A 25,185-nucleotide genomic window follows, 5' to 3' on the forward strand; every position below is an offset into this window, starting at 1 on the left:
ATACACAGCCAGTTTCCCAACACTTTAACCGTAGGTATTTACAAATATATTCACACACACACAGAGTACAACATGTCATGTGCACTTTTAATTGGCCTCTGTATTCAGCCGTGCATGGTCTCTTATTTCTCCCTCTCTCCCTGTCTGGTCTGTTGGCTGACCACCCAAAAGCGCAACTCTCATCTTATTTTCTTTTATATCTTTGCTTGTGCTTCAGATGGACACCAACACCGGCTAATGAGGCAGCATTTGAAAGTGGTCTGTGTCATTGCTGCAGCATATGGCTTGGCAGAGGCACTCTCTGTGTATGCGTGTGTGTGTATGTGTGTGTACACACCAACACCATCTGTCTCTTTGCGATGAGAAAACTCTCCCTTTAGTGTGGGTGTTTGCCAGGCAAAGTCTTTATCTCGGTTTCATCTTGGGTGCCAGGGGCAAAGCTATGTGATCAAAGTTAGCTTTTAGATTTAAATGAACAAACACATAGAGAGGCGCTCCAGCCTTTCGGCCTTTTGAGCTCCACACAAAGCCTGCGACAGAGTTCAAGGGATTGATGGTGGCTTTTTTTTTTCTATAAGCCCTGGCGTCTGACATTCAGTGTATCTAGAGAACATTTAAGGTCCTCTGCTTTTAAAAAAGTAAGGTTCTTCAAGGTATCTTGTAGAACATATTCCCTTATGTAGATGGCCCTGTTTCCCATTACTGTAAAAGGGTCATTACCACAAGAAATGCTATAAAATATGAAAGATAAAACATAAAGTAGTTGGAAATTAGACTCTATGGAGAGATGTCATGCGTAAGACTCTCCTCAGTTCTAGATGTGTGTGTGTGTGTGTGTGTTTGTTTTCCCACCTCTTCCCCACTAGGTCTAGTGTCTTATCTATGCTGCGTGTTAACACGCCTAATAAGAGGGAGTGCTCCGGCCCTCCATTGCAAGGCCGGGCACAGCGCGCTGCGGAACTGCAAATTACATTTAGCAGCCGCTATATTCCAACCCGATTAATTAGGCAGTCATCATGCATCAGTTTGTAACAGGAAAACCACCCTCTGAATGCAGGCGGTAATTGGATTGGTAATAACAATGGCATTGTAAGTGGCAGCCTTGAGTAGGCTGACAGATAGTCAGGTTGCACTAGGCAGGGCTTGTATTAGCGGCACGTCAGGAAGATAGCTTTGCTTCAGGCGTTGAGGGAGGGCACTGGATGCCTGTAGGTTTGATTAGAGTCAGTCCAACAGGTCCCTGACCAGTCTTTCAGAGAGAAAGTGTGTGTGTGTGTGTTTTGAATGTTAATACATCTATGTATTTGTATGTGTGCATATATGTTTGTGGATTTGTGAGTAGTGTGTGCGCAATCAGAGATTTGTATTGGGCAGCACACTGTGACTGAAATGTGTTGGGCCGCGACTAACACCTGCACGATCAGACCAATTAAGCAGCCAATTAGCTTGTTAATCTCCGTGGTTACTTTTTGAGATTGGCAGCTGGGAAGAGAGAACAAACCTCCAGAGTAGTGTTCAGTTCTGCTATGTGTGTGTCTGTGTGTGTGTGTGTGTGTGTGTGTGTGTGTCTGTGTGTCATTCACACCTGCCTGTTTGTGCAGTAATTGGAGGGGTGATCCTATTGTAGTGTGAAACGTAGGTTTACTGGCCAGCCTGAAATAGTTCTTGTAAGCTTACATTTTGTGTGTGTGTGTTCTTGTATGTACATTGGTGTGTATGTATGTGCACTTCTCTGTGTATTATGTGTGTATGTGTAGTTTTGTGCCCTTGTTCGTTGAAGTGGGAATGGTGTTAGATGCAAGCTATTCCCCTAACACTTGTTTCTGTCAGTGCAGTTGTTTCTATGGCGGTGAGGAGGGCTGTTCTTTCCTCTCCTCTCTCTCCTCTCCTCTCCTCTCCCCTCCCCTCCTCTCCTCTCTCCTTTCTTCTCTCCTGTGAGCAGCTGTGCTGAGCAGACCACTCTCCAGACTACAGGCAGGGCACAAACGACAAAAAAATGAAAGATGGTAGAGGGAACAAGGGAAAGAGAGAGAGAGAGAGAGAGAGAGAGAAAGAGAGAAAGGGAAGATGGAGAGGGAGAGAGAAGAGGCATATAGAGAGAAATTCGGGGAAAAACGGTGGAGAGAAGGAGGAGGAGATGTATAGAGAGAAATCAAGAGAAAGAGAGAGGAAGGGCGGACGACAAAGTGCAAGGCTGTGGGAGAGTGGTGGAGAACGACTGAGCGAGAGAGTGAGGATGCACGGCTATGAAGGGGATGTCACAAGCCAACCTCTGTGTTTCGAGGACGTGTTCTTGAGGGCCGACTGCAGAGCCGCAGAGGGGTTTTTCTCTCTGACTGCTGTCGAGATCGGCCGCCGAGGCTGCACGGTTGCCGCTGTGTACAGAGGCAGAATCGGACAGCTTTCCTGTTCAAACAGCACTGCACAGCACAGCATAGGATGACCTAGAGCTGCAAGCACAGAACAGCGTTTTGTATCAAAGTGACGACATGGTATTCTATAGCACGTCGAAGCATGAAACGGCATAACAAACCACGCTGTATAGCTCCGTGAGGGCATAACAATATATTGTAGTGCTGCCATAGCACAACAAACATGACGCAGAATAGCATAGCACTGCAGGCCTGTATAGCACAGCACAGCACAGCACAGCACAGCATATCACTCTAGCATCGTAAAAGCCTCACCTCCAGGTCTCTCCTCTTGGTTAATTATTTGCAGATGTACAATTTCCTCTACCACAGCCTAGCCTCTCTGAACATAAAAAATTGAGGAAGGCATGTAGAGTCATAGCCTAACGTGGCCTAGACTCCTTCCACAGACCTGGCTCAATGTTCCATGTCCTGCCATAGCCTAGCTACTCTCCACAAACCTGGCTCAATGTTTCATGTCCTGCCATAGCCTAGCTACTCTCCACAAACCTGGCTCAATGTTCCATGTCCTGCCATAGCCTAGCTACTCTCCACAGACCTGGCTCAATGTCACCTGAAGGTTGTGCCTCAGGCAGAGGACAGAAAGAAAGGCTGACGCTGTGCGTGGTTGAAGAGGGTGCCCGCGGGATGGGCCCGTAGCGGACGGCACTGAGCTGCTGGCTGACCCTTGCCAGACGTCCACGTGAGAGATCAGGGGCTGTCATCATGACCGCCCCTTACGCCCCTATTTATAGGCCCTATCTGCTGCTGCTCCTGTGATGTGGCGCGATGTGGGCCGGTGGGCGATCGCTGGCACAGGGAAGGGTTAAACCACGGGCAGTGCCCACACATCTACCCCTTCAGTGTCTCTCTCTCTCTCTCTCTCTCTCCCTAACTCTCTCTCTTGCTCAAGTTCTCTCTGCTTTCCCCCCCATCAATTCTGGGCTCTCACTCTCGATCACTCTTTCTCTCTGTCTCATGTTTTTATTATGTGTGTGCCATGTTGTATTTTCTTTTCACTTCAATTTCTTCACACTTTCTCCATATCTCCCTCTTTCCCACACATACAGTACATATATTCTCTCTCTCTCTCTCTCCATCCCTGTCTTCCTTTCCATCCACCCCCCATTTTATTTCTTGTCTTTTCCTCTGACACACCCGCTCTCTCCTCTCTCCCCCTCTCTCTCCCCCCCCCCTCTCTCTTGCCCTCTCTCTCTCTCCCTCTCTCCCTCTCTCTCCCTCACTCTCCCTCTCACCCTCCCTCTCTGTCTCTCCTCCGTCACCCTCTGAGGGAGCTGGCTTGGACTGGCTGGCATTTTTATGTGGCGTTTGCTGTGCCCCGAGGCAGCTACAGGAAGAGGAAATGTTCTCACACCAGTGGCCCACAAAATGGCCACAGAACACGCTGGTCTCCCCTGGACGGAGCCAAGCAACTGGAGCTTCCTCTACAATACACCCCCCTACACACACACACACACACACACACACACACACACACACGCAGCATCACACAGACGCACACACTTCCCAAAATAAACCCCTTTTGCCTTGGGCTCCACCTACCAGCCATATGATGGGCCTCAGCCTTTCCTGTGTTTCCCGTCTGTGTTAGAGAGGAGAAAGGCAAACAAGGCACGGTGGTGGTGTGAGGCCTACTCCGTCTCAAATAGCTCAACACTGTTTATGCATTAATCCCCATGTTTTTCAGTTCCGCTCCATTTCGAGTCTTTCTAGGATATTTACCGATACCCGGTCCAACATGAGCTCAGTTTTCTTGAACACAGCACAGAGAAAGGGGGCAAAGACAAGTTGTTATACAGTTTGTTGTGTTTTGTCTTTTGGGCAGGGCTGAATGCTAGTGTGTGTTGCCCCAGACTGACTTGGTGCGTTGTTAAGTTCAAACATTTAACAGCATTCGCTAAGCCAGGCTGTGGTGGCAGGGTGACCAGAGGCCTAAAACCTGCGTCACATGTCAGAACCAGATCAGAGCCAGATCAGGCCAGCCCTGGTCCTTAATGGAAATGAGCCAATAGAAATACAGCCATGCTCCAGTGACGCCGTCGTGGGAGTGGTGAAGCAGAAGTGGCGTTGCTGCCAGACTCTCGGTCAGTCTGGGTTTGATTCCCAAACCCACTGTTGCAAGTTGGTGTGGCTTTGGAGAAAAGCATCTGCTACACATCAGACATCTTAACCTTTCACTGGTGGTAGCGTAATGGCTGAAGAGCTGGGCTATCATGCCAGCATTGTCTTTGAGCGAGGCACTTAAAGGTTGTATCAGCGATGGCGGGGTAATGTCATTTCTGTTGACGTTCAAACAAAACAGAGTTAGCTCGCTACTCCCTCCCCCACCCTCCCGTGCAATTGAAACTCTCCTGAGCGTGCATCTCGTTGGTTATTGGTTGGAACTTTGAGTGGTTGGCAACACTTGTTGGTAGCAATTGTTTTTGTGTGCAGATCTCAGAGCCTAGGCTGCCTACAGAGATGTGTTTTTTTGACGGCCTGCTTATGGGGCAGGCAGCTACCGGATCGTTGGGAAAGATTAGATGAATGTGATCATTTATGTTTGGGCCTTTTTTGGGCCTGCAATCGCTGATACAACCTTTAAAGGAACCATATGTAAGAGTGTGGCCAAAACTGGTACTGCAATCACTTTGAAATTACTGTAGAGCGGTGTATCCCCTCCCCCTCCCCCCTGACTCGAGGTTGCCAACCCAGATGCCAAAACACTACTGACTTTGTGATTAGTAGATAGGTAGAGGGTGACGCATCAGGCAAAAACACAACACGACATGACAAAACACAACACCAACATCAGTTGAGGGCTGCAACTTTTTAAATGGCAATATCCTGGCCAGACTACTGTTGTCAGTGATATAAGTATTTGAAATTAACTTTGAGTTGCTCTGGGTAGACTGACCTTGCAATAATGGATATGTAAATATGTAAATAAGTAAGTCAAGTAAGTAAGGCCCCGGGCTAAGCCAATTGCTGCAGCGGACGCACCGCGAATGGAACGCTTCAGTTACGTGCCCAGTGTAGCCTCCTTGTAAGGTGTGCGTGCGTGCGTGCGTGCTTTTACACAGAGGTCAGTGTGGCCATAAACAGAGGTTACATAGTTTTTAAGTGCTGCATTATTGTTTGGGTTGGTTACGTGTTTGTGTACGACATATTATAAATAGTGTGGTTTAGAGAGTAGCATCAGGTATCTACTTAGCATGTATAAATACTAATACACATGCACATACATACATACATGCATACACATCTACACTGTGTGTGTGTGTGTGTGTGTGTGTGTGTGTGTGTGTGTGTGTACATGTACATTAGTGTGTGTGTGTGTGTGTGTGTGTGTGGGGGGTCATGTAGAAATGTTTATCAGTGTGTGGCTGTGAAGTCATCCTGAGTCAGGGTTGTATCCGTGGCACTGGGCTGAGAAGGGGGTACTCATGGGAGTTCCCAGCATGCCTTGCTGTGTGTGTATGTGTGTGCACTGGCAGCTGCACTGAATTTTTTATGATTTTTCCACACCTCTCTCTGCGTTTGCACACTCTTCATCTCTCATCTTTTCTATCTTTCATCTCTCTCCCTTTCATTCGTTAGACAGCAGTGACTATTATGGAAGAATTGTGTGTGAAGTCTCAGCCTCATTGTGTGTTTCCTGTGTGTGTGTGTGTGTGTGCGTGTGCCTGTGTAGGGTTGTGTGTGTGTAACGGAAGCGTTGTCCGTGAGAAGTCTCGACTCTTCTCCTCTGGCTCTTCTTAATGGAACTTATGTCTCGAGAGGGAGAGTGATGGTGGAAAATTGTGTGTGTGAGAGAGAGAGATTGTAGGAGTGGGAAGTAGAGTAACGTTAGGATGGATGGGTAGGGGACTGGATCATACCAGCGCATAAGTGTTCAGCTTCTGTAAGAGGAATTGGTCAAGGAGGAACATTCGTCACCCAGGTGTCTGTGTGTGTGTGTGTGATTTTTGCACGTGTTTGTGAATGCATTTTGTGTGTTTCCTTGTTTGTCTGTGCGTGTGTGTTTGTACTACTCCCTTTGTGTGTGTGTTAGTGTTTAAGGAAGTGAATGTGTGTGTGTGTGTGTGTGTGTGTGTGTGTGTGTTTATGCTTGTGTGTGTGTTCATGCACGTCCCTTTCTCTCTCTGTGTGTGTGTGTGTGTGTGTTTACGTGCATGTGTGTGTATACGTGCATGTGTGTGTGTGTACCTGCGTGTGTGTGTACGTGTGTGTGTGTGTGTGTGTGTGTGTGTGTGTGTGCTTTGTCATCATCACTCTAAGCCGCTGTATGATTGTTTCATGAGGGATGGTGTTGACAAGCGGCGCTCCTGTGGAAATGGAGGCCCAGGCAGACTAGTCGTGACACTGCTGCAGGAGCACAACAAATGACTACACACACACACACACACACACACACACACACACACACACACACACACACACACACACTTCATATTCTCTCTCTCTCTCTCTCTCTTATGCACACACACATACACACACACACACACACTTCATATTCTCTCTCTCTCTCATATATACACACACACACACACACACACACACACACACACACACACACACACACACACACACACACTTTTACATACACACTCATTTTTACCCAATAATGTATTACACAAAGGCATACACACTCACATTCTCTCTCTGTACCATAGACAGACACAGACACACACGTACACCCACACACACTCACTCACACTCTCTGTGTGAGTGATGCGTTAGCTGTGGGCCTTGGACGGCTTTCATAATGCTCAAATTGCTCAAGATAGCTTTTCTCTTCTCACTTTCTCTCTTGCTCATTCATTCTCTCTCTTATCTTCCTCTCTCTCTCTCTCTTTCTCTCTCTCTCTCTCTCTCTCTCCCTTTTTACCCGACTTACTCCTGCCTTGTCATGATTTCATTATCATGATACATTTGATTACCTTAAATATGGTCTCATTCAGACACTAGACACCTTGGTACTCTGTAAATTCTGTAACTGAGTGCCGACCCACAGTCTGTCCAAACACCAGGCCACCACCACCATGCTCTCCTCTCCTCTCCTCCTCTCCTCCATCTTCCACTCCTCCTCTAGTCTTCTCCTCTCCTTCTCTAGTCCTCTCCTCTCTGCTCTCCTCTCTTCTCTCCTCTCCTCTTCTCAATGTTCTCTACTCCTTCTCTATTCCTCTCCTCCTCTCCTCCATCTTCCACTCCTCCTCTAGTCTTCTCTTCTCCTTCTCTAGTCCTCTCCTCTCTGCTCTCCTCTCTTTTCCTCTTCTCTCTGCTCCGCACTGTTGAGAAAACGAATCACACCCATTTGTCGCATATGTGCAATTATGACTTCAGGCACAATTATGACCCTATTGGATTTTTCTTCTCCTACCTCGTCTTTTTTTTCGAGGGGCTGCCGAGAGGGGCACTTAAACAGTAGTTAAGGCAGAATGGATGGTGGTAAGCGCTCGTATCAATGTGAAATTATAGTCCAAATAATCGACTACGTCTTCACTGCCGCGCCTGGTGAGGGGCCCAAAGCGAAGGCTTTTTCCCCCGCCTTTGTTCTCCTGTGATATTACCGTTCCGGGGTCTGGATTGGCTCTCTAGGTGGACCGGGCCTTTGTTCTGTTGTAGCGAGGCGCGCCAGACGCAGCGATGGCTGTGGCGGAGTGGACAAAGATTGAGAAGGCGATCGATGAATATTTTTTTTTGGGGGGGGGGGGGGGTGGGGAGAATAAAGACGGCTTTGTAAATGTTTCTATCGCTCCCTGGCGTGAAGCAGACGCAGGCTTTGTTAAATATCACAGAGGCCCGTCCTCAGCCTCCTCCACATCACCCTCTCTTTCTCTCACTCTCTTTTCTTTTCTCTCTCTCATTCCCCCTCCACTCCGTCTCTTTCACTGGCATTTTTATGTTCTTGCGTTTCTGAACTACCTTTTTGTCTCTCCTAATTCCACCTGTGCAACATCTCCCAATCTATTCTCTTCTCAGTCCTTTCTTACCTGCCTTTTAAAAAGCACTGTCTCCACTGACACTGCGTTCGCGCTCTAAATAAAAAAATAAAAAAAAGCACTGTCTCCAAACCCCTTGTGTTTTCTTGCTTGCTGTCTCTTCTGACTTTTCGCTCACACTTCTCCCATCTCCTGCTCTCTTGTCATCCTCCCTTTCTTTCTTTCTTTCCTTCTTTCTTTCTTTCTTTCTTTCTTTCTTTCTTTCTTTCTTTCTTTCTGTCCCAATAACACCCCACTTCTTTCTGTCCTTTTAAGTTCTGTCTCTGTCTCTCTTTTTCTCTCTCCTCTCTCACACTCACTGACATGAGGAATGTGTGCAGCTCTGTGAAGTGGTGTGGCCAGATTGTGTGTGTGTGTGTGTGTTACACAGCTTTGAACCTTTGGAGCAGGACGTCCCAAAACCAGAGGCACGAAGCTGGCGAGGTGTGTGTGTCTGTCAAATCCCCCCCGAAGCAGACTGGGGACCACCACGGTGCCTGGAACATATATATATACACCACCATTAGGGTGCATGGAATGCAGAAAAATACCAAAATGACCTAAAGAGAGATATAAACACACATACCACTACCATTAGGGTGCATGGAATGCAGAAAAATACCAAAATGACCTGAAGAGAGATATAAACACACACACACACCCTTGGAGCCTTAAGGTCAGGGGGAGTTTTGACCTGTTTATCCCACTCCCAGAAGATGCGCCGCAGGCAGCCTAAGGCCATGTGGGAGTTGTGTGAAAGGTCAAACCCTAAAAGCCGCTCCGCACAACCAGAAGCTGATGGGGAACATTACGTGTGTCTGGTGCAGACTGCTCAGGGACCAAAATGTGTGTATGAGGTGTATGAGGAGTGTGTGCGTGTGCATGTGTGTGTCGATTGATGTGTGTTTGTCTGTGTAGTTCATGACTGTGAGCAGAAAACATTTTTTAGTGTCCAGTGCAGTGTAGTGTAATGTGTGCGTGTGTGTGTGTGTTGTTTCACTGTGGCCGCTCCCACACACTTTGGCCATGCTGGAATGATTATCCTCACACTTCATCAGTCCCAGCACCACTCTGGTGCGGTGTCTCCCAGTGAAGATTGGCAGAGGCCTCAGGTCCATGACCTTTGACCTCCTCACCCCCACCCCCATTCTCTGGTTGCTCGCTCGCTCAGTCACTTGCTCACTGAACATGTCTTTATCCATTCTACTCGATCGCTGTTTACTATTGTCAGTCTACTTTCTTGCTGTCTGACTCACACACACACACACACTACAGTTTGACTACACTGGAGCTGCTTACACATGCAAAGTACTGTAGCTGGACAGATATTGACTGAAGGGGCTGTATGTGAGAGTGCAAATGTCTGGACCCTTCGCTTTTCTTTGTTTTTACACGGGTCTCTCTTCATCTCTCTCCCTCACTCTCTCTCTGAACTGTTTTCTATAGCATGAACACCTTGTTTACATATCTCTCTGCATTAAGTAAAGAGATGGTGTAAGCCTTCTTGCTTGTTGTCCTGATGGAGTGTGTGTGGTTTATTGGTGTAATCATGGGAGAAATTGAATAAAACACACAACTAGGGCACCGTAAAACTAATAAAGGAGCAACAGTGTAAAAGCCTCTCACTCTCTCTCTCTCACTCACTCACTCACTCACTCTCTCTCTCTCTCTCTCTCTCTCTCTCTCTCTCTCTCTCTCTCTCTCTCTCTCACTCTCTCACTCACTCACTCTCTCTCTCTCTCTCTCTCCCTCTCTCTCTCACTCTCTCTCACACTCACTCTCTCTCTCTCTCACACTCACTCTCTCTCTCTCTCTCACACTCACTCTCTCTCTCTCTCTCACTCACTCTCTCACTCTCTTTCACTCACTCTCTTTCACTCACTCTCACTCACTCTGTCTTTCTACTGTATCTTTCCACCTCTGTCTCTCTCACTCACTTATTCACTCTCTCTCTCAATCCAACTCTCCACCTATCTGTCTCTCTCTACCTTTCCACCTCTCTCTTTCTCTCTCTCTCTCTCTCTTTCTCTCTTTCTCTCTCTCTCTCTCTCTCTCTCTCTCTCTCTCTCTCTCTCTCTCTCTTTCTCTACCTCTCAACCTTTCTAAGCTGTCCTGCTCTTCCTCAGGCAGAGACAGACAGGGCTGCTCTGGCTCCAGAGAGGAGGGGAGGAGCAGGAGGGGGAGGAGCAGGAGGGGGAGGGGAGGGGAGCAGAGCGCTAGTCCAGACCCGTCCCTGGCCTGAGGGGGTTTCTGGCTGGACGCGTGCAGCAGCCAGGGCCCTGAGGCCAGCAGTTGGCCTGGTGTTTGTCTCATCCCTCACTGGGCCACATAGATACACACACACACACACACACACCAGTCCTCCCCTGGCCTGTGCCTTCCCTGACAGCAAAACAAGGTCACGGGTGGGTTATCTCCTGTTCTGCTCTCTCATTGGTAAATGGGGGTTCTGACAGCCCCTTCCCTCTTGTCTATGATTGGCTGACAGTAGGGTGGCATCCATGTCCACAGGTATGGATTGTTCATTACAGGATTTTCAGTGGAGGCGATGAGCCATGTGCTGAAAAGAGAGGAAGAGAAGGACTGAGAGAGATTCCAATGATACGCAGTTCACACACTCCATCACAGAGAGTGTGAGAGAATAGAATGTGGGTTTATGTATCTATAGTTGTTGATGTAATGTTTGCACAGGAGAGAATAGAAAATGTGTTTGTGTATCTGTAGTTGTTGATGTAATGTTTGCACAGGAGATGAAACCACTACGGGTCAATTAGCATAATAATGGTTTTCACAGACGGTGTAAAAAGACAGGGAATGTCCCATTGAAATAAGCAACTGCTGGCTTTAATGTGCTAATAATGGTAATTATGAGTGCGGTATTACGCCGATTCTACTGTCTCCTTGTGGCATTAGAGACTTCCTTTTCTCACATGCACATGAGGTGGTGTGTGTGAGTTTCACGAAAATGTCTTAACAGCTTAATCACACACTTACTCACTACTCTCTCAAAGCAGAAAACAGGGCACAAAGGTGTTTAAAATTAACACTCTGAGCAGAGAGTGGCGCATGGTGTAAACAGGCCACAAAGGTGTTTAAAACCAACACTCTGAGCAGAGAGCGTGGCGAACGGTGTAAACTCTGGCCCAGTGTGTGAACTCTCCAAAACATGACAGCGCAGCATTGTAAAAGCGACATCACATACAGCATAGCTTAACACAGAACCCGCAAAATCACAGAGAGCATGACACACACACACACACTGCACACAGCTGAAGATGCCACACACAACACAAATGCCATGTCTGTCTAATCACATTACATGCTACACACGGAAAAGCTCACTATGCCCATTATAGCTTAGCTTATAGCTTACACTGCACACAATGCTGCTTAACACAACACACAGAGAACGACAAGGCACAAAAGACGAAGATAAGCACACAATTCCTGGAGATTCAACACACACACACACACACACACACACACACACACCAGCCATACCACATCTATAAGACTGCACTATAGTATGCCAGCATAGAGGCTTATCAGGGACACGTTTGCTGATTTGCCCAGATTGATCTAATCCGTTGGGACTTGAAACAGCACCGATAGCATGATGTGCTTTAAATGTGCTTTAAGTCCCTCCTAAGACCCAGCCATCCCCAACACACACACGCACACACATACCCCCCACATACACCCTCCTAAGACCCAACCAACCCTAACGCCCCACACACACACCACACCCTCCTAAGACCCAAACATCCCTAATGCACCCCCCCACCCCCAATCCTCATTCCCTCTCTAAAGGATTACACAGACAATGAGGATTTGAGAAGTTTCCACGATGTTGGTCTGCGGAAGCCTGAGATGGGGCATATGCTGAGGCATTTGGTGGGCGCGTGCTCGCGGCTGGTCCTGATGAGAGTGAGATGGGGCATATGCTGAGGCATTTGGTGGGCGCGTGCTCGCGGCTGGTCCTGATGAGAGTGAGATGGGGAGAGTCTCCGAAGCAGCAGCAGGAAGAACAGGAGGAGGAGGAGGAGGAGAAGGAGTAGGAAGAGGAGGAGGAGGAGGAGGAGGAGGAGGAGGAGGTGTTGGCAGTGGGTGGCCTCAGTGTTGGGCTTTGGCAGTAAAACACAACAGACAGTGTACGCTCAGTTTAAAAACTGAAACCACTGGAAGGGTCTAAACACTTGCTGTTGATTTAATAAAAAAGGGCAATTTTAGGCGTCTCTGATGGATGCGTGAGGCTCCAAAAAACACTTACCAATTTGACCGACCAATTTTAGTCTCGATTTCTTCAGAGCGTAAGTGCTTGTTGCTGTCTATATGTTTGCCACGACAGCTGTCTCGGTGGCACCCTTGTGTGTGGTCAGCGATTCTAGAGGGGCTCTGGCACCAGTCCTTTGGCGGTTGTTCTCTGGCATGGTGGTGAGATCTCCTTTCATACAACGCCACCTATGGAGGTTGAGTAAGCGAGAAATGAATGAGCACAGGGAATGGATACAGGAAGTGCGGCTGATGTCTGGAGGCTTACTGAGCTGATGGACTCTGGGATAAAGGGTGAGATCTCACGCTTTCCATGTCATTTAGAGGGTGGCAGGGAGAGAAAGACACAAGGATGGACCTCGGACGAGAGGCTTGAATCTGGAGACTTACTGTGCTGGGTCGTGATCAAGAGGGATCAGAAGGGAAAGAGGAGGAAGGAAGAGGGGACCGAAGCTGGGATGGAGGGAGGGAGAATGTTGTTATGATGGGGTGGAGGGTAGAGACACAGGAAAAGAGGAAGTAAAGGAAGAGAGAACAGGAAGTTGGAAAGTAAAGGAGAAGAGCTTGTTTTCCCAAAGTGAAACATGGCGACAACCATGAGGTGAGCTGACCCTGCTCATACAGAGTAGTCCACGGACTCTGTGTACCTACACCTGTGTGTGTGTGTGTGTGTGTGTGTGTGTGTGTGTTGCCTTTGTGTATATGGGTCAACACTAATCTCTAGTCAGGCAGCTGTCGTGGTTATTTGTTAATGTTTTCTTTTTTTATCTTTGTGTTTTTTCCTAGTGAATTCCTGCATGCTGAAATGAGTTTTATTTCTCTCTCTCTCTCTCTCTCTCTCTCTCTCTCTCTCTCTCCCCCCCCATCCACCACTCTCCCCTCATCTCTCTCAAAAGTAATAATTTCTTTCATATCCCGTTCTCAATGCGTGATGTGTGCCTCTCTGTTATTAATGAAAAGCCTGTCTGCTCTGGAGGCGGCTCGTACCACCTGTTCACTTGCGGTCCTGATGCTGCGGGTTGATGGAGCTGCGTTGCCGTGTCGTCGTCGTCGCCGGCGCTAGAGTATGCGCTCGCTGACTTTTCATCACTGAGGATAATAACCTCCCCGGCCTGTGAAAGCAGAGGAGGAAAAGCATATCAGATGGACACGGAATATTAACCAGGTCATCCCATCAATTCAGCCCTGTGATGGCTGAATGAGTAGATGCTGAGTGGAGGTCAGGGGGTGGGGGGAGGGGAGGGGACAGAAGGGAAGTGGCAGCGGCTGATAGGGTGACTGGGTTGATGGGCGGATTTGATTGATGTTTAACCTGTGGGGCCGGATTGAGGACTGAGTTGTTTCTTGTTTCTTGCCTTTAATCTCTGAGTGGACCAGTTTTGAGGTTGAAAGTCATCACTGCCTCCCACACACTGCATTCATGATGGCCTGTGTTAAGGCAGCTCATACAGGTGTGGGTGCGTGTGGTGCGCGCGCGCGTGTTGTGCATTAATGTGTGTTGGAAACTAAAGTAGAGCATTTGTACAAGTGCCAAAGTAGAGAATTTGTATGAGTGCGTGCGTGTTCTCATAGTCACGTTCTGCGTATCTACAGCCAGCGAGTACAAATTGTGTAAATTATTTTTGATTTGTGTGTGTGTGGGTGCAGCGCATGCGTGTGGTATTTAGTCATGCTTCTAAATGCCCTACTGCTGCCTCTGTGTAAGTGACTCTTGCACTCGCTCATGCCCTCGTAACCCCCCCCGCCCCCCTTCCACGCCACCTCTGGTCTCCGAGTTCAGGCGGCCATCCTGCCTCTTGTTTGTTCTATCAGCGGCCCGTATTGATCAGCGGCTAATCGCAGGGCTGCCAGAAGGCCTCGGGGAGAAGGGGAATCAGCAGGATGGCCAGTCGATATGAATAAGGCTCTACTCCCCCTCAGTTCTTATCAACAGCCACCTCCTATTGACACGTACGCCTCCGAGTACTGATGCAATAACCAGGCTTTCCGTACCGATGCCAGCCTCTGTGTCTGTTTGTTTTTCTTTCTTTTGCCTCAACTTTTGAAAATGCGCAGTTCGTGTGATTTGATATCCACATCAAAGTAAAAGTAATCAAAGTAAAACCTTCCTCCCTCTTTCAGGCCTGGGTTTTCTCAGGTTAGCACCTTTCCAGCGTAGGCAATCTGAACTTTAGATGGAAATCCTATGCATGCATTCATCCTAACTATGACTGAATTAAGTTCATATTAGTTCATTGCTGTCTTTCTGTCTGTGAGGAAACCCAGTAACTATACCTGATCCAAATACATGCCAGTTAGAGTCATTTATTTCTGCCTATTGCCTAGAGTAGAGTTTTGTGTTATTCATCCACCAAATTGCAGACTTCCTCTATGGAGTATAGGTTGCTAGACAATCAATGTATTCTGAAATGATTATGCTCTCTACGGTGCTCGTTTTATTCTTGTCTGGGCTCTAGCTATTTGTTGAATCTCAACAGTGCTTTAATAAAATAAGCGTACTCCAAGTCATGTCTTATTTAAGACTTTAAATGTTTTGTTTGAGCATAAACAGCCAAATGCTAGTGATGTAGCTTCAAAATAAGCATGTTTTCAGGACTCAAGTGTCTAATATTGACGTAGTTCACCTTGTTGACAAGGCTTGTGTCAGTGGAGACCATTGAAAAGAATGAAATATTGGCATGCTGCCAGCATAAACTTGGGGGGAAAAAGAGCAAACTCTCCAGGCTGGTTGCCTAATAAACAATTTCAGGGCTAAAATGATTATCATAGCGCTCATCTTGATTTGTGTGTTATGTTGTGCGTGCAAGCAGATAACTGCATCATCACCAGTTGCCAAGAAATGCTGACGCTCTCCCATGGTTGGACGGGGGATGCCACAGACTAATCTCTTGTGCTCCTCCATCAATTTTATTCCACCATTCCAAGCAATTTCGTTCACAAGATTATGTAAGCCTCAAGGGGAAGCAGGCATTAAAATGATTTAGAAAATTCAGAGAGAAAAGGGGGCTGTTCGCTGCAGGGAACAGTTGTTGAATTAATTCATGTTTTTTCCAGCTTTCGCTTGTGACAGAAATGTCACGACTGTGCATTTATCTCTGGTCTCTGAATGTTTGGCTGTGAATTTAATACAGCAGATATTGTCTTAATGGTTCATGTGCAGCATTTAACCGAAAGGCCAAAGTTAACCATGGTTTTCTCTCTGTTTTCTCTCTGTCTTCTCTGTAGGGTCAGAGCGGGAGTGGATAAACTTAAGACCCCGTTCCACCACACTTCCTGGACCTACAGTGGATGAGATGGGTCAGAATAGAGCGACATTGTCCGCTTCCGCCTAAGCGCCTCCTACTGCCTTCCTCCCCCACCCCGCCCCCTCCATACCCTCTTCCTCACCCTCTCATCCCCCACCCCTTGCCCTCAGCCCCTTCCTTCAGCCCCCCCCCCTTCCTCAACGGGATTTTGGACTGGATTTTGAGGCTACAGCCCTGTAGATTGCAAGCAAAGCCTGGGCCAAACAGAAGAAAAAATCAGCATAGACTTTGCAATTTTTCATAGTTTTGTTTTTCTGTGACTTTTTTTTCTTTCTTGGGACAAAGACTGAAAGCACTTGTATGGAACATTGCAGTGTGCAAACTAGAGCTTCTGGGAATGTCAGGATGAGGGCCCTTATACGATGATGATGGCTAAAAAGCAAGATGCCCGGATGCCCACCCACAATCTGGTTGTGGTCGGTTTGTCCGGGACCGAGAAGGAGAAGGGGCAGTGTGGAGTCGGAAAGTCATGTCTGTGCAATCGCTTTGTCCGCCCCAGTGCCGATGACTTCTACCTGGACCACACCTCTGTTCTCAGTACCAGCGACTTCGGGGGTCGCGTGGTGAACAATGACCACTTCCTGTTTTGGGGCGAGGCCGGGCGCACAGTGGAGGACGGGTTTGAGTGCCGCATGCATGTCGTGGAGCAGACGGAATTTATCGATGACCAAACGTTCCAGCCCCACCGCAGCACAGCCCTGCAACCCTACATCAAGAGAGCCGCCTCCACCAAGCTGGCGTCGGCCGAGAAGCTGATGTACTTCTGTACGGACCAGTTAGGCTTGGAGCAGGACTTTGAGCAGAAGCAGATGCCAGAGGGCAAGCTGACTGTGGACGGCTTCCTGTTGTGTGTGGACGTGAGCCGGGGCATGAACCGCAACTTCGACGACCAGATGAAGTTCATCACCAACCTCTACAACCAGCTGGCTAAAACCAAGAAGCCAGTAGTGCTGGTGCTGACTAAATGTGATGAGGGAGTTGAGCGCTACATCAAGGACTCGCACACCTTCGCCTTGACAAAGAAGAACCTGCAAGTCGTTGAGACTTCTGCCCGCTCCAATGTCAATGTGGAACTTGCCTTCATAACCCTTGTGCAGCTGATTGATAAAAGTCGCGGGAAGCCCAAGATCATCCCTTACTTTGAGGCTCTGAAGCAACAGAGCCAGCAAATAGCTTCGGCCAAGGACCGCTATGAGTGGCTGGTCAGTCGCATTGTGAAGAATCACAATGAGACATGGCCTAATATCAACCGCCGAATGCAGACGTTCAGTGAGTACAAAGAATATGTCTTCCTGGAAGGCACGTCCAAAGCCAAGAAGCTCTTCCAGCAACATGTGCACAGACTGAAACAGGAACACATTGAGAAGCGCCGCAGAATCTACCTTAACACTCTGCCGCAGGCTTTGAGAACCCTGGTGGCAGACCTAGATGAGATTGACCACCTCAGCTGGTCAGGGGTCCAGAAGGTTTTAGAGACCAAGAGGGAGTTCTCCACGTGGTTTGTGGTGCTCGATGACACGCCTTGGGAAACCACGCCGCACATAGACAACATGGAGGATGAGCGTATCCCTCAAGATCTACTAGAGACTCCTGCAGCTGAAGGGGTCTATGAGAATCACTTGGGACAACTACGAGATGATCGGAAACGGGCCGAGATGAGATGGGAGTTCAAGGAGAAGCTGAGCATTTCCCCTTTTGTAACTCCCGGGAAGCCGTGGGAAGAGGCTAGAAGCTTCATCATGAATGAGGAATTCTACCAGTGGCTCGAGGAGACCGAGTACCTTGACATCTACAACAAGCACCAGAAGGAGATAATCGACCGTGCCAAAGAAGACTTCCAGGAGCTTCTGCTGGAGTACTCGGAGCTTTTCTATGAGCTTGAGTTGGACGCCAAGCCCAGCAAGGAAAAAATGGGTACAATCCAGGAGGTCCTTGGAGAAGAGCCAAGGTTCAAGGCACTGCAGAAGCTGCAGGCTGAGAGAGATGCCCTTGTGCTGAAGCATATCCACTTCGTCTACCACCCCACAAAGGATACTTGTCCTAATAGTCCCAACTGTGTTGATGGGAAGATAGAACAAGTCCTGGCCTCTCGATTCCCCACCCGCTACTCCTTTTCCGACGGGCAGAAGTCTCAGTATGGTGAAGGCAAAGTAGAAAGGATCAACTTGGTAATCCTGGGCAAAGACGGTCTGGCCAGGGAAATGGCCAACGAGATCAGGGCGCTATGCACCAACGACGACCGGTACGTGCTGGACGGGAGGATGTACGAGCTGTCGTTACGGCCTATCGAGGGCAACGTGCGTCTGCCTGTTAATTCCTTCCACACGCCCACCTTCACACCACATGGATGCCTCTGTCTCTACAACTCCAAGGAGTCCTTATCGTATGTGATGGAGAGCATTGAAAAGCTGCGGGAGTCCACAATAAGCCGACGGGAGAACAGCTTGGCTCTGCTCCCCCTATCCCTTCTCCTGGTGACCAAGCGAGGCGTGGGCTCGGTGGGGGACATCGGAGGTGAGACTGCCCACAGCTTGATCGTCCAGGGCCAGCAGGTCGCTGGCAGGCTGCAGTGCAGCTACCTGGAGCCAGCCTCCCCCGGCGCCGGCTACGGGCGCAACGTCAACGAGAAACAGATCAACCTGTTCCTGAGGGACCTCCTGGAGTCCCGCAAGACCCCTAGCAGTTTGGGAAGTAGCTCACCCCCTCCTGTGCCCGCCTTCAGGGACCAGCATGCCCCACAGAGCTCGGGCTCAGATGCAGACCTGCGCATCATCATGTGCCTGATGTGTGGCGACTCCTACGACGTGGACCAGCTCCTCTCCCCCTTCCTGCTGCCCCAGCATTGCAGGCCATCGTCCAGCCTGAGCAGCGGCACCTCTGTACAGCTGGAGCTTCCAGTCGGTAGCCAGAAGCAGAGCATAGACCTCTCCCTGCTCTCATACCACTCTTCCTTCTCCCTGCGGAAGAGCCGGCTAGTTCACGGCTACATCGCCGTGTACTCGGCCAAGAGGAAGGCGTCCATGGAGACCCTGTGTGCGTTCCTTTGCGAAGTGCAGGACATCATTCCTGTGCAGCTGATTGCCGTCGGGGAGAGCCAGGTGGAGCTAGCGGACTTCGACATGGCCCGGGAGCAGGTTTCACAAGGTGAAGAGCTGGCTCACGAGCTCGAGGCCCGCTTTAGTACAGTGGTTTGTGGTCCCGGTGGGGTAGTCGGCGGCCTGCACCGAATAGACCTCTTCCAGCCCTTCCTGAAGGAAGTGGTTGAGAAGAAGACTATTGTGGAGGCCACACACATGTACGACAATGTGGCGGAAGCTTGCAGCACCAACGAGAGCGTCCATTCGCCTCGCTGCGGCTCGCCAAGCCCCATCACCACTCTGCTGGACTCGGAGGATGATGTGGACCCTTCGCCACCGTATCCCGATGGCACACTGACCTCTCACATGGGTGGCTACAAGCCTCCCGACCTGGAGGTCAGTGACACCTTCTCGGTTATCTCGGAGATGTTCGAAAGCAAGATCAACAACAAGGTGCCTCCGCAAGTGAGGCCCAAGCCCATGGTCACATTCGATATCCGCACAGGGAACCGGCGCTCTATGCCTGCCGTAACGTGGGCGCCGGGCGGTGACACTGGCTACGACCCCTCCGACTACGCTGAGCCCATGGACGCGGTGGCGAAGCCTCGCCCTACAGAGGAGGAGAACATCTACTCTGTCCCGCACGACAGCACACAGGGCAAAATCATCACCATCCGCAACGCCAACAAGAGCCACTCCAATGGCGGCGGGAACGGCTCCGACAGCGAGGCCGACAGCAGCTCGCTGGAGCGCCGGCGCAAGCTGTCAGCGGTGGGCGTGAAGCCGCGGCTGTACCGCGACCGCTCCAAACGGCTGGGCAAGTTTAGCACTTTCCGCACCAGCTTCTCTATAGGCAGCGACGACGAGATGGGCGGACCCCCCAAGATCAAGGAGGATGAGGTGGGGCCGCACAAAGGAGACAACTCGCTGAACGAGGAAGGAGAGGACCCCAAGAAAAGGAACATCCTGAAGAGCCTGCGTAGAACTACCAAGGTAGGACAGCACTTAAAATATTCCTGCATGCTTATCGAAGTCTGCATTCCCTCTGGAAAATTTGAATGTGTATCTTCATAAATGCTAAGTGTCTGGAGGCAAATTGTGTATGTGTTTATATGATAAAGCTTAATACTCCTGCATGCATGTTGAAGTGCGTATTCCCTGTGGACAATTTTAGGACAGTGTGCATACATGTTTAGTGTCTGTAGTGTGTGTGTGATGTGTGTCTGTGTGTGTATATGTATGTTGCTTTATATGTGTTTTGTACTTCCGTGTATGAGTGTATGTGCTTGTGCGTCACGTGCGTAACATGCATACAAAACGATACACACAGTCTTCAGAAGGCTGTGAATTGTGGGGGGAAAAAACAGGCTTCTCAGAAAGGAGCGATCCCAATCTTGATCTCACAATGCCAGGTATTTGGGCAACGTGGCTGTGAATTCCTCCGCCCTTTGATATTGCATAACACTTTGAGCATCTTAAGCGGTTTCGGTGGAACTCTCCCCCTGCGCTTGCCCAGAGCAGTGGGAGCTTTTTCAACTCCGCCTAATCGCAAATCCCCTTCCGCTTCGCTCCGACCGACTGCAGCGCGGCCACCAGCAGATTCACACACACACACACACACACACACACACACGCACACACACACACATACATATTCTCTCTCTCTTTTTCGCACACACACACACACACACACACCAGCTGGCTGGCTGGCTGACTGGGACTAACACATACACACTCCCAAACTAGTGGAGGAAGGCCAGACATTCCCTCGATCCCCCTCCATGTCCCTGACAGACTTTGCTGTGCCCTGCCAGATGCATGCCTAAACTCATCACTTGCTATTAGATATTAATAGATGAAAATGTTACAGTTCAGTGACGATGTAGCTCTTTAGTGAGTCTATAGTGTTAGCCTTGGGACCATGCTGCTTACCTCATTTGTGCACAACTACTACCTCGCTGAACTCTGTGTTCACGCTGATGATATTGCTACTGTGGCTATGTTTGTCCTTGTCTATGACATATCCAGATGCAGCCTGACATTGAAACTACAGGGAAATGTGACAGTTATGTATTGTTGCTGATATCAATGTGATATCAATATGACTATCGACAGATATTTGAACTGTCTGAAACATGCACCTCATGCATGAGAAATAGGCTCTACGCTGAAACTGAGGTGCAGGTCTCATGCATGCAGTGTTGCCCTTCTAACCTGCTAACCTGGGCACCAAAATGATAAGCTCAGATGAGCTAAGATAAAATAGATAGGTTAGATAAAGTGATATATGGCAGGTTTGTCTCCAGAAACTTCTTTCATTCATTCGCTCCTCTCTCACCCCGTTTGACGTCCGAGCCGCTTTATCCAGGATTAATGCGGAGCTTTGCAGCATGCAGTAATCGCACATTTCAAACAGGGTTTTAGTTTTATTCCCCGTTATTTATTTTATATTGCTTACCTTCCTGCTGGGCGCATCATCTACCCAAACAAGAGCAGCCTGAGAGGGCACGGAAAAACACCAGATGAGCGATTTGGTGACTCAACCTGGGGAATTTGATCCAGAATATTCTCTCACTGACTTAATGTGTGTGTGTTTGTGTGTGTGTGTGTGTGTGTGTGTGAGTGACGTCGCTAAACACAAGATTAGACCCAGAAATCACCGCCATTAAAGGATGCAGTATATATACTGCTAAAAAAAATTAAGGGAACACTTCAATCATACACTGGATCGGTACTCTGACACTGTTTGGTTCTGAGCACAAGTAAAACTTTTGAGGCGAGTGTTTTATTTTGCAAGAACTGTCAGACATTCAGTGAATGCAGTTTGAGAATGGAGAAAAGGGTGGAAGGTTTCAAAAAATGTGTTTTATTGTGGAAAACTGTAAGTGTTCCCTTATTTTTTTGAGCAGTATATATTTTGCCATAAGGAAAACTAAAATGTTTTCTGACTCACAGTAATAAATCGAGTGTTGTTGGTTTGCACTGAATTTCTTCAGGGGGGCAACTTTCACCTTTCCCTCCGCTTGTTTTCCCATGCTGGGGCCCAGACAGACTCGATGGCCGGTGTGCGGTGGCATCCGTCAGCTGTCACGTTCATAGCTACAGCCTCTCGCTGATCTCGGTGGCACACATTTACACCCGCTGACAGCCCTAAATGTCATCAGTTAAAGAGAGAGCCTGCACGCTTATTATTAGAACAGCTTGAGGGCCAATGAGGAAGAGAGAGAGAGAGAGAGAGAGTCTGTGTGTGTGTGTGTGTGAGTGTGTGTGTGTATCCGAGTGACATTAATCTGGAGGGGGCAATGACGACACGTGTGTGTGTTTGTGCTCAGTGACATTATTGTTAGGGAGGCAGTGAGAGGGCAAGTGTGTGTGTGTGTGTGTGTGTGTGTCAGAGTGTCAGAGGGACAGAATTGAGTGATACAATTATGAGGCAGCAAATGAGCAAGTGACTGTATTTTTGATGTTTGTGTGTGTGTAGAGTGACACTGTTGCATATGTCAGGAGCGCTGACCCAATGCCCTATGTCAGTGATATATGTCCACTCTGACAGAGATTGCTCTTTTAAGAGACCAAGGTAACACCTTCAGAGGTGAGCAGTGATCATGAGAGAGAGAGAGAGAGAGAGAGAGAGAGAGAGATTTTACACTCTTTTTATTAAACCAAAGTAAGTCAATAAGAGAGCAAGCAAGTGAGAGAGGGAGCTCTTCTACCCTGCTTGGTTGCAAAGGACCTGTTATGAGAACATTGATGGTGAGAGAGAGTGAAGAGAGAAGGAAGAAAGAGAGGGGACAGAGAAGGAAGTTGGAGAGAGAGAGAGGGGGGGGGGGGGTCAGAGGAGGAGGTTGGAGAGTGAGCGCGTTCTCCTCTCCTTCCTGGTTCTCTTGGTTCAGAGGAGTCATTACTCTGCCGGCAGCTCCTCTCACCTGTTCTCAGGTCGGCCTCCTCTGCCGCGGCCTGTTAAACTGCCCTCATTAAGAGCCTGCGTGTGGATGGGCACCATCTGGCCCCGGCGCTTTTTAAGCAGGTAAGGGGAGAGAGACAAGGGCCTGGGGTCAGTAATGAGCAAGCCCTTTTACTGCCTCCTGCAACAAGAGCTGCATGAGTGCGCAGGGAACACGCACACACACGCACACACACTCACACATAAGCACATATGCACACATACACATACACTCACACAAAAACACATACACATACTGTACACATAAGCACACATACACATACACACACACACGCACACATACACACACACAAAAACACATGCACATGCACATACACATACACATAAGCGCGCGCGCACACACACACACACACACACACATACACACACACACAAAGTCCATCAAACACTCCTCCCCCTCCTTTACTCTTAAACACTCTTTCAAACACACTTGGACAGTATGCAGATGCTTACGCACAAATACACACACACTTTACTCCTACTCATAAACACACAATGTCTCCTTTGCAACACACGCACACACATGTGCATGCGCGCACACTCACACACACACATACACACACACACATGCACTCGCTCTTGCAAGCATGCACACACACACACACACACACACACACAAAACCTCGGGCCCTGTTCTCCCTGGCTGATGAAACCGCATTCCTGTCGTGTAGCGGGGAGCTGCAGGCGGAGGAAGAAGAGGAGCAGGGGTTGGAAATGGCTTCCCGTCGGCCCCCTGAAGCCCCTTTAAAAATCTCCTTAGCCAATAAGATCCCCCCGATGCCCCTTTAAAAAGCTCCTCAGCCAATAGGATCCCCCTGAAGCCCCTTTAAAAATCTCCTCTGCCAATAAGACCCCCCCCCCGATGCACCTTTAAAAAAGCTCCTCAGCCAATAAGATCCCCCCCGATGCCCCTTTAAAAAGCTCCTCAGCCAATAAGAGGAAGGCCTCAGATTCCGACCTCACCAACACACACCAACCTCTAGACTGGCACCAGAAAGAATGAGAGAGAGAAGGAGAGCTAGAAAAAGAGAGAGAGACAGAGAAAGAAAGACAGGGGGGGGATGGGGTCCCCTGTCTGTTATGTATATTGTATATTAGGGTGTGTGTGAGGGGGAGAGAATGTTCTAGAGAGGTCTGTTTTGTCTTCTGCGGGCAGTCCGCATATGCTGTCTCTGTCATGGCCGCAGAAGGCGCGGCCCTCTGTGCTGCATTTTCAGGAAAAAAGAAAAAGATTGATTTTTTTTTTTTTTTACATATGAGAGAGGAAACACAGAGAGAAGCAAGCTGGCAGCGTGTGCCTCCATTAGGCTTTTACCCTGTAGTAAACAAACACACACACAGAAACACGTACACACACACACACACACACACACAGAAACACATACACACACACACACAGAAACACATACACACACACACACAGAAACACATACACACACACAGAGAAACACACACACACACACACACACACACAGAGGGCTGGTTTGTGCAGCGCTAGGTCTGCTGGAGTTTGTGAAGAGACGCTGATATCCATATAGAGGATGGTGGAGGGAGGCAAAGGCCATGTAAACATGCTGGCAAGAGAGCAGAGACGAGACAAGAAACAGGGGAGAGGTGACGAGAGTGTTTCAGTCATCGCCAGATCAAATAGAGAAGAAGAAAGCAAAGTGTGTGTGTGCGTGCGTGCGTGCGTGCGGAAAAGATTAAATACATGAGTCGCGCAGTTTTTGTTTTGTCTTTGAGATTTACACAAAGACAAATACCTGAGGAAAGAAAACATCATTATCTGTGAAGGTATTGTAAGATCTTTTAATGAAGGGCAAACAGGACTCTCTCTCTCTCACACACACACACACACACACACACACACACACACACACACACACACACACACACACACACGCTGTATCCTTCTCTTTATCTACACCCCCGTCATCTCTCTCTCTCTGTCTCTGTCTCTGTCTCTCTCTCTCTCTCTCTCTCTCTCTCTCTCTCTCTCTCTCTCTCTCTCTCTCTCTCTCTCTCTCTCTCTCCCCCCATCCTCCCTTCCCTCCCTCTCTCTCTGCTAAGACCGACAAGAGTCTGACAGCTCCACAGTGTCTGTGCAGCCAGCCAACCATGACACTGCGGCTGTCGCAGCAGTGCATGCTGGGTACTTGCTCGGGGTCCCTC

At 48.8% G+C, this 25,185-nt stretch overlaps 1 protein-coding gene across 1 annotated transcript in view; it reads left to right on the plus strand.

The window, feature by feature from the left end:
* The window catches only part of arhgap35a (Rho GTPase activating protein 35a), an 84,456-nt gene that overhangs the window by 37,226 nt on the left and 22,045 nt on the right, over positions 1–25,185 (plus strand). The window contains exon 3 of the mRNA XM_076282786.1: positions 15,893–20,042. Within this exon, the coding sequence (XP_076138901.1) occupies positions 16,335–20,042 (3,708 nt within the window). The 5' untranslated portion in view covers positions 15,893–16,334. The remainder of the gene's footprint in view (positions 1–15,892; positions 20,043–25,185) is intronic.

The sequence above is a fragment of the Alosa pseudoharengus genome, unplaced genomic scaffold, assembly GCF_046254945.1.
Source record: "Alosa pseudoharengus isolate Yale_2024_CS ecotype anadromous, Long Island Sound unplaced genomic scaffold, YU_APseudo_1.1 YU_APseudo_1.1_scf_13, whole genome shotgun sequence".
In the NCBI taxonomy this organism is placed as follows: domain Eukaryota; kingdom Metazoa; phylum Chordata; class Actinopteri; order Clupeiformes; family Clupeidae; genus Alosa; species Alosa pseudoharengus.